The 11154-nt window shown below is 31.0% G+C and overlaps 1 protein-coding gene across 1 annotated transcript in view; it reads right to left on the bottom strand.

The window, feature by feature from the left end:
• Window positions 1-10586: 10586 nt before the first annotated feature.
• Window positions 10587-11154, bottom strand: part of LOTGIDRAFT_61540 (hypothetical protein) — a gene marked incomplete at both ends in the record, with an annotated part of 60472 nt that continues 59904 nt past the window's right edge. Inside the window, one exon of the mRNA XM_009050744.1 lies at window positions 10587-10687. Coding sequence (XP_009048992.1) covers window positions 10587-10687 — 101 coding nt within the window. The remainder of the gene's footprint in view (window positions 10688-11154) is intronic.

The following is an 11154-nucleotide window of genomic DNA, read 5'->3' as shown; positions in this document are numbered from 1 at the left end:
ACTTATAATACATCTTGTCAATATCTAGTTTACTTTATGATAATGGTGTTGTACTACGGTTCATCATTTTATTAAGACAAGAAAACTTACAACATACCTTGTATAATACCCAGTTTACTTTATGATAATGGTGTTGTACTAGGTTCATCTTTAATCATGACAAGAAAACTTATAATACATCTTGTATAATACCTAGTTTACTTTATGATAACGGTGTTGTACTAGGTTCATCTTTAATCAAGACAAGAAAACTTATAATACATCTTGTATAATACCTAGTTTACTTTATGATAACGGTGTTGTACTAGGTTCATCTTTAATCAAGACAAGAAAACTTACAATATACCCTGTACAATACCTAGTTTACTTTATGATAACGCTGTTGTACTAGATTCATCTTTAATCAAGACAAGAAAACTTATAATACATCTTGTATAATACCTAGTTTACTTTATGATAACGGTGTTGTACTAGGTTCATCTTTAATCAAGACAAGAAAACTTACCATATACCCTGTACAATACCTAGTTTACTTTATGATAACACTGTTGTACTAGGTTCATCTTTAATCATGACAAGAAAACTTATAATACATCTTGTATAATACCTAGTTTACTTTATGATAACGGTGTTGTACTAGGTTCATCTTTAATCAAGACAAGAAAACTTATAATACATCTTGTATAATACCTAGTTTACTTTATGATAACGGTGTTGTACTAGGTTCATCTTTAATCAAGACAAGAAAACTTACAATATACCCTGTACAATACCTAGTTTACTTTATGATAATGGTGTTGTACTAGGTTCATCTTTAATCATGACAAGAAAACTTATAATACACCTTGTACAATATCTAGTTTACTTTATGATTATGGTGTTGTACTAGGTTCATCTTTAATCAAGACAAGAAAACTTACAATACAATATACCCTGTATCATACCTAGTTTACTTTATGATAACGGTGTTGTACTAGGTTCATCTTTAATCAAGACAAGAAAACTTACAATACAATATACCCTGTATCATACCTAGTTTACTTTATGATAACGCTGTTGTACTAGGTTCATCTTTAATCAAGACATGAAAACTTACAATACAATATACCCTGTATCATACCTAGTTTACTTATGATAATGGTGTTGTACTAGGTTCATCTTTTATTAAGACAAGAAAACTTATAATACATCTTGTACAATATCTAGTTTACTTTTAATCAAGACAAGAAAAACTTACATACCTTGGTAAGTGGTCCAAATTGAAGAGTTGGTCGTCAGGGTTCCAGAAACCTCACTAGCCTCCGCATAAACTGGTGCTAAACAATAACAATCATCACCATGAAAATAAATCTGATCCCAGCTGTAGAGACGCCAACAAGTTGCTATACAGCTGATTACACTAGATTTTCCTATCAAACTGTAATAATCTAAAGTAATAGGTCTGGTGTAGGCAAACTTTCTCCAATATGATACATTTGTACAACTCAATGATTTCGATACAAAGATTGTTAAAATACAAAACCATGAAACATAATCTGTAAACATTGTGTGTTATATACCAGCTAACTAACTAAAATCTCGATCAGTATATCCTATAATTACTATGAATGCAATATACCATCTATTCTAAAACTCCAATCTTTACATCTTATAATCACTATGATTATAGGTTTTGTAAGCTTCAAGTCAGACGTGTCTATATAACATCTATTCTAAAACTCCAATCTTTACATCTTATAATCACTATGGATGTAGGTTTTGTAAGCTTCAAGTCAGACGTGTCTATATAACATCTATTCTAAAATTCCAATCTTTACATCATATAATCACTATGATTATAGGTTTTGTAAGCTTCAAGTCAGACGTGTCTATATAACATCTATTCTAAAACTCCAATCTTTACATCATATAATCACTATGATTATAGGTTTTGTAAGCTTCAAGTCAGACGTGTCTATATAACATCTATTCTAAAACTCCAATCTTTACATCTTATAATCACTATGGATGTAGGTTTTGTAAGCTTCAAGTCAGACGTGTCTATATAACATCTATTCTAAAACTCCAATCTTTACATCATATAATCACTATGATTATAGGTTTTGTAAGCTTCAAGTCAGACGTGTCTATATAACATCTATTCTAAAACTCCAATCTTTACATCATATAATCACTATGATTATAGGTTTTGTAACCTTCAAGTCAGACGTGTCTATATAACATCTATTCTAAAACTCCAATCTTTACATCTTATAATCACTATGGATGTAGGTTTTGTAAGCTTCAAGTCAGACGTGTCTATATAACATCTATTCTAAAACTCCAATCTTTACATCTTATAATCACTATGATTATAGGTTTTTATAGTAACAAGTCGGACGTGTCTATATAACATCTATTCTAAAACTCCAATCTTTACATCTTATAATCACTATGGATGTAGGTTTTGTAAGCTTCAAGTCAGACGTGTCTATATAACATCTATTCTAAAACTCCAATCTTTACATCTTATAATCACTATGATTATAGGTTTTTATAGTAACAAGTCGGACGTGTCTATATAACATCTATTCTAAAACTCCAATCTTTACATCTTATAATCACTATGAATGTAGGTTTTTATAGTAACAAGTCGGACGTGTCTATATAACATCTATTCTAAAACTCCAATCTTTACATCTTATAATCACTATGAATGTAGGTTTTGTAAACTTCAAGTTGGATGTTTTTAACATCTAAATACAATGTACTGTTATCTTTGTATAAATGTATACATTATGTTTCACTATTGAAAGAACATTGTTTGTCTGCCTTTCATTAATTCATTGTACTTTATACCTTTATTACCTCTATTATAATATATATGTTATGTTCTACTGACTCCAAGGAAGATTTGGTAAACAAATTAATGATCAATAAAGTTATTATAACTAACACATCGATCCGTACATAATCACTATGAATGTTGGCTTTGTGGGCTACAAGTTGGATGCTTTTATATACAAACTTATAGTTATACTCCGATCCTTTCATCTAATAATCCCTATCAATTTTGGTTAAGTCGGGTTTGTTTTTTTACCATCAAACTAAAAGCCCGATCCGTATATCTCTGTGTTTTATAATTGTGACAATAAATGGCGACAAGTTGGTTGGAAAAAGCTTTAACCCTATCCTGAGCTAACCCAATTGGTTTTTTCAAACTAGGGTTAACCCCAACCTTAACCCTATAATTTGAAATATACAAAAGAGGTCTGTGAAATCTAGAATGGCCTTAACCTAGCTAACCTTAATTGACTTTGTCCCATTTTAACCCCTTAAGAGCCACTGGGGTATAAATTGCTTCGGACCCATTTAAGCCCCTGTGTTTTGTTAAGATCAGTAGGATGTTAAACCTATTTCATCAGCCGAATAACGTGTAGATCAGTAGGATATTAAACCCATTTCATCAGTCGAATAACGTGTAATCAGTAGGATGTTAAACCTATTTCATCAGTCGAATAACGTGTAGATCAGTAGGATATTAAACCTATTTCATCAGCAGAATAAGGTGTAGATCAGTTTGATGTTAAACCTATTTCATCAGCTGAATAAGGTGTAGATCAGTAGGATGTTAAACCTATTTCATCAGCCGAATAAACTGTAGATCAGTCGGGTGTTAACCCTATTTCATCAGCCAATAAGATGTAGATCAGTAGGGTGTTAAAAATTCAATCAGCAAAATAAGGTGTAGATTAGTAAGTGCTTAACCTATTTCATCAGCCGAATTTGTAGATCAGTAGGATATTAAACCTATTTCATTAGCCAAATAAAGTGTAGATCAGTTAGGTGTTAAACCTATTTCATCAGTCGAATAACGTGTAGATCAATAGGATATTAAACCTATTTCATCAGCATAATAAGGTGTAGATCAGTAGGGTGTTAAAAATTCAATCAGCAAAATAAGGTGTAGATTAGTAGAGTGCTTAACCTATTTCATCAGCCGAATTAAGTGTAGATCAGTAGGATATTAAACCTATTTCATTAGCCAAATAAAGTGTAGATCAGTTAGGTGTTAAACCTATTTCATCAGTCGAATAACGTGTAGATCAATAGGATATTAAACCCATTTCATCAGTCGAATAAGGTGTAGATCAGTAGGATGTTAAACCCATTTCATCAGTCGAATAAGGTGTAGTTCAGTAGGGTGTTAAAAATTCGATCAGCCAAATAAGGTGTAGATTAGCAGGGTGTTAAACCTATTTCATCAGCCTAATGAAGTGTGGATCAGTAGGGTGTTAAACCTATTTCATCAGCTGAATAAGGTGTAGATCAGTAGGACGTTAACCCTATTTCATCAGCTGAATAACGTGTAGATCAGTAGGGTGTTAAACCTATTTCATCAGCTAAATAACATGTGGATCAAATTTCATCAGTCGAATAACGTGTAGATCAGTAGGATGTTAAACCTATTTCATCAGCAGAATAAGGTGTAGATCAGTAGGGTGTTAAACCTATTTCATCAGCTAAATAAGGTGTAGATCAGTAGGGTGGTAAACCAATTTCATCAGTCATATAAGGTACAATATGGTATTAATCTCGTAAAATCAGATTGGGAAATTTTAGTAAAGTAGCCTACCTACACATAACAAAAGAGATAGGGGGTAATTTAAAATAATTTTTTAATGAAATTAGTTATCCATCTAATACAATTTGTATACATAAAGCTTATTTAATGAAACATTCTTTTTAGTGACTAAAATTATTATTTTACAAACAACAAAAGAAAAAATAAACAAAAAAATATTTCATAAACAGTGGGTTATTTTCCGTTGCACTTCAGTGGTATAGCGAGACAAAGACATTTTATGCACATTCCAGAATTCCATTAACCAGTATACATTGATCAGACTGCAAGTTTTTTTGGAAACATTCTTCCTGAAATGTGCATAATTACCTTCGTCTTTAACAGACATTTGTCAATTAATACAATTAGAATTGACTGTGATAAAGATATAATTAATTTCTGCTTAAATTTGGACTGTGTGAATTCTAACCACTTGGTTCATCTTTCAGCATAAGCAGGATTTGAACCAATGGCTGGCTATTTTGGAACCACAGTGAAAGATCAATTGTAATAAATATGACAAATGTCTGAAAAAAATTGAAAAAAAAAAATGATACATGAACAATTTTCCATCTCCAACAATTTAACAATAATCAAAGGTCAAAGGTTAATTAAAATTGAAGGTCCTTTGGCACAACATTCAGTGTTGAAAACTGTAGGAAACTTCATTTCACAAACTGCAAAACAACCCAAAAGATCCACATAGCCAATTTGAATAAGGTTCAAATGCAGCCCATTATAAGCTATCAGTTATTGGCATGGATATTTGTTGTTCTTGTGACCAGAAATTCCAACACCTACTGTTGTGCCTGAAGAACTATTTGAGCAAATTAAACCTGTGGTTATATCATTATGAACTCTTTGGATCAAATTCAAAGTCTTTGGATGATCGCTGACTTGACTGGAGATCATTCTAGTATCGTTGCAGGACTGTTGATTTCTCTGTCTTTGCCAGTCACATCTGATAGGAGCTCCAAAATGACTGACTGCAATTCAGATCTTTATATTTATGAGCATTTCTTCTTGCATTCCTTGTGAGAATAAGTAAAAAGATCTTCATTCACGAAGGTAATTTCTAAAATCAACAGCCCTGTATGGATGACAGTATCTTAAACAGCATGATGTACCAACTTATAAAACCGAATTTCCTAAAACTGAAATAACAGCAACAATACTATAGAATGAGCTTGAAATTTCTTTCTTATTGCTACAATACTTCTTAAAGGTGCCCTCACACCAAAGCGATGACCAGTTGTGTATGGTTACGAGAAATGAAAATGGCCATGTGTTCCGAATGCACACTCAGTTTCATGAAAGTTCTGTTCAAATCTTATGACAGCTTTTCTTATTCCATCTATACACAGCTAGTTATCGCTATGATGTCATTCATATCTATGGCGGCCATTGTCTGACAATTACCTCGTATGTAGCCGGAAGAAAATCTTCTTTAATTGTTAGGAAGTTACCTCCGAGTTTGTCAGATGTTAGTTATCTCCCTTGAAGACTCTATTCTCGTAGACAGGAGACATCTGGGTGTTAGATACTAATCAGATGTCAACAATGGAGGACTAAAGTAGTCTCAATTTATCCGCCATCTGTATACAAGGTTATTGTCAGTGAGAATAGCTGCCGTAGATACGAATGTTATGGTGTGAAAGTCACTCTAGTCCTATAATACTAGTCCTAAAATACTTCTTACTTTAATAGTAATCATGGTTCCATTCATTATCAAGGCAAGAAAACTGGCCAAATTATTCCTCATATTAAATACCCTTCCACAAAACCAAACACAAGGTACATTAATGAAAAATGATGCAATCTTTACAGAAAATACCTCCATACAGAACTTAACTAATGTGTTTGATTTTGTTGGAGGTTTACATTTATCATTATGAATCATAATCAAATTTAAAATCAAATTTTGGCAAATTGTTTTTAGTTCATCAATATCTTAAAAAATTCTAGAAAGATATGCCTCGAGTTGTCAAGAGATATAAATTGTAATTAAGAAGGGCTACAGGTAGATTCACACTGTGGCTGTTGACATAAATTAATGAAAAAAAAAAAAAATTCATTTAAATTCAAAAGAAATATTTTGAGCAAAGATCAAATTCTGGAAAGTGAAATACATAAGAACAAAACATAAAATAATAGCAACAAAAACGTATAGAAGCAAACAAAAATTAACAATTTACTATATTCATTGACTAATTAACTTATATCTCGTTTAAATTTAATATCTTAAAATCACTCCTTCACACAAGTTACTTCCCTTTACAATAAGCAAAAGTTCCCGTCAATACAGAAGAGTACACAAAACTTACTCCCCTTCAGTTAATTTCACAGTAGTTAATGCCTTACAGCAGAGTTAACCAGAGTTATTCCCCTTCAGCAATGTTTACATGAGTTGCTCCCCCTCATTACAGCCTTAATCTAGCCTTAACTAATTTAATAACCTCATTGTCAAATTAATAAAGAGCTAATTTAACAAAATAATATTTCATACCTGAAAGATATAAACACAAATCCATTTCTTAACTTCATTATGAAGATCTCGCATTTAATTCATTATAAACTGAATTGAAATTGATAAAATTTTTAATAGAAAAGTAAAATACTTCATTGATAATAAGTCACATTTGTTTAGTTTTTGTAATTCATCTAAATATTAAAAATTTGAAATTTTATTATATCCAATAGACAATAAAAAGAAAATGAAAAAAAAGTGTTGAATTTTTTATGTTTTAATATAAATCCGAATCTCGCATTGTTTATTGTAAGAAATTAATTATTAGATAAATCCCATATTTTTGTGTATGAAAATTCAACAGTGATATTAGAGTTAAAACAAACACTGTGTACAATTAAATCACATCAGGGCTTTTGATTTGACTGTATTTGCCAGCTCCGAAAATTCTGATTCATTTTTTCATTAAAAAACAAAATTTGATTAATCAAATATTAGTTACACTCTTAAGTTTTATTGGAAACTTGCTTACTCTTTTCTACCCTTTGATAGTTGTTTCTATCAGATTTTTTTCAGCAAGAATCAGAAAACCTTAGCCCTTTACAAAGGAATGTAGGATTTGTTTTAACTCTAATTTTTTTATTTCATTTGTGCAATTTTCATTTCTTTGAAGATCATGGGGCTTATACTTGAAAATTTAACTTGATTTTAGTGATCCTGTAATCTGATTGGTCAATAACTAACATTGATATCTAATTTAGTTTTGTTATCCAATCAGATTACTATATTTCTTAAAATCTGGATTTTTTTTAAGTTAAGTTTTGGAGAATAAAGCCCCATATCTAAAAGATACCTTTTTAAAAGAGATGAGCTTTCCTGATCTTACTGTTCCAGAAAGGCATGAAAAGAGTCTGCAAATTTCAGACAAAAATGATCTGCTGTATTCAAAGAGACCTACCCTGTTGTATTTTCAGCAATTTAACATAAATCATGAATAATAATATCCCTAGTGGAAAGAAATAAAAAATAAATAAACAAAACTAAACAACATAAACACAAGTAATATCAGCATAAACAGAAAAATAGAAAGTTTATAATAGTTAACATAACATTATGCTTGTTTTTTTTTTTAGTAAGAACATTTTTTATTTCTAAGGGTTGAACAAATTTCTTTCCAGTTTTCAGATAACAAGGCCCTATTTCATAAAAGCTTAAAATAACAAAATAATCCAGGCTTAAAAATTGACAGCCATTTGATTGGTTTAAAAACAGCATTTAAAAACAAATTTTACTTATTGACCAATCAAGTGACTGGAATTCTAAATTTTATTAATTATTTTTATTAATTTATTTAATTTTTTCGAGATATTTACTTAAAACTTGCCTTTACTGTCAAAAAAAAACACAGAAATATTAATACACCAATTACATGGGTTAGGATCAATCAAATTTATTTTTTTGATTTAAACATACTGTTGAGTTAAATTTCTTACGACTGAATGTTGAAGAGTTTCTTTATGTTTCTTTATTTCGAAGTTGAACAAGTGACTCTTTTGTTTTGCCCTCCCTATTTTGTGTGTAATATTAATCAGCGAGTTTGAAACTAGTCAGGGTATGCTTACTCTTCTAGACTCCTGATACCACTTTTCATAATGAAATACTTCCTCATTTATGAACGATATACCTCCTCGTATGACAAGTTCATTAGCTATATTGCAAAAACATTGCTTTAGATTTCAGGTTTCATTTTGCAGTTTGAATTAGTAGTTTTATATATTTCATGAATGATTGATATACTTCCTAGTGTAAAAAGTTCATTAGCTGCTACTAATGTTTCACCAAAATGTTGTTTTATTTTAGGTTTTATTTTGCAGTTCTGATTGTTAGTACTTGGTTTATTTATTACGATTCAAAATCACAATTTGTTCTGCCCCAAATTAAAAAAATTCAGCTCTTATTTAATATCAATATTATCTGAGAAATGAAGGAGGGAAAGAAGGGCTCACAATCTATAACAATTACAACATTGCTTGACCATTTTCTATTTATCACCTTGAGTCTTTTAGTAATTTATCAACTTTCTAGTTTATCAGGTTTATCACTGCAACCTTAGCTTAATAACTTAAAGAGGTTTTTTTTTAATTTTTGTATGTTTATCTGGGACACTGGAATTAGCACCATTCCAATTTTCTATCAGACATGTGTGGTTCTTGTAATTTCATTAAAACAAAGCATTTGATAGCATCTCTAATTACAATTAGTGACATCATCAAACATTTAGTTTTAGTGGAATTGCAGGAACCACAGACATCTGACTGAAAAAGTGGGATATTGCAAACTGATGCTATCAGTGTCCCTGATACACATAAAAAGTTTAGAAAACCTCTTTACAATCCCTTTAACTTTACTTCAATAACATATCAGTATTTGTAATAATCCTTTAATGGCTTATTAGAAGCACAAGTTATAGATAAAGGTAATTATTATTGATAGATACCTCTAGAATATTTATTACTTTCAACGTTTTAATGTGGTTCTCAAACTGTCATCAGGAATATTTTTGAATTCATTATATATTCCCGATTTAGAAAGTAATAAAGTAAGAAGGATTTATCCATAAAAATTGTTTTATCTACATAAATGCAATAAAATAACCTTAGTTAGCTTTTCTTTATGAAACCATTAAGAATTTTGTTGAACTTTCTTGAAACCTAGTTGGGTTTACTTGCACTTATTAATAATCTTTCTTATACTTGTATTTTGTTGAAGATTTTTGCATCCTAAACTCTATTTAGACAGATTTTAAAACGAAATACTATTTATAAATTTAGCGCATACTTTGTTTACTGAATTTTATCAAAAAAGTGAAAAGATAAAAAAAAGTTAAGTAAAAGAGATTCCCTGCTAAATTTTAAACTTGTGGAGAAACTGTGCAGATCAGGACTCTTGATTTAAGGCTATATTGGCCAGTCATATCTGATAGAAGCTCAATGTGGCTTACAGTGATTTTAGTCTTTAGGACATACTTTCGAACTATAATTCTAACTTTGTTTAATTCTGAAAATTGAACTTAGTCTAAATACTGTTTTTTTTCGAAAACTTTTCAATTTATTCCAGTACTAGAACGTTCATGAGCCACTGGCAGCGTATTGTGAATTATCTCCCTTTAGCCATCAAGATCCATATTCAGTTTCAGAATGCTGGCTCGAAAATATTTTCATGTCTTTCTGCAGCCCTTATTTTAGTCGGTGGCAGACTATCATACAATAACACGTCAATCAAAAAAGGGGGCGGGAACATGTCAACTCAATGACCAGGTAGAAAGGGGGATTTTAACAGACAAGAACACATCCAAACATTGACACTTCAGGATTTGATTGACAGCAATTCAACTATCCAATCAAAAGAGGGCTTGTTTCTGCTACAGAGTTAAAAAGACCAATCAAAATGTGGATTACAATTCGGAAGCACTTATGGGGGGAAAGGTCATCGAAGGTCGCTTATATTTGCTTTAGAACCAAAAACTTGAACTAACTGCTCCTCATATTCATCAATATTTCTAGACATGATATCCATACAGGGACCCATCAATCTCTCAAATGCATCAACTGCCAACACTGAAAGAGAGAGACAATAATAAAACATTAGCCCCCTGTTATTCCATTTTGGAATCTTTGACTTTAGCATCAGGAGCCCTGCTACCAAATGCAAAGACTATTAAATCCAATCAAAGAAAAGATGAATTGCTGATCTGAAGATACTATATGATAAAGTAAACAAAATTAAATAGACTTTATTTATCTTCAGTTAAATTTCAAGAATGAGCCCAAAGAACATGTGATTCAGGTTGCAATTACATGTGTACGCAGACTCAAACGCAAACTCAAAAGTATACGAGCAAATCCTATCCAAATCCATATTTTTTTCCCTGAAATCAAACTCAATCCCTTTGTCAGCGCAACCGATGGCTCAGTAATTTTATTGCATTTGCGGATGACGGAAGCTTTATCTCCTTTACCGTAGGAGACTTTCCTCTCCTCCTTTGTTTACGGACCCAATACCACTTGACAGTTTTGTGGAAATA

Source organism: Lottia gigantea (genome assembly GCF_000327385.1).
Source record: "Lottia gigantea unplaced genomic scaffold LOTGIsca_154, whole genome shotgun sequence".
In the NCBI taxonomy this organism is placed as follows: domain Eukaryota; kingdom Metazoa; phylum Mollusca; class Gastropoda; family Lottiidae; genus Lottia; species Lottia gigantea.
The sequence above is the reverse complement of the archived record's forward strand: the minus strand, read 5'-3'. Positions and strand labels throughout refer to the sequence as shown.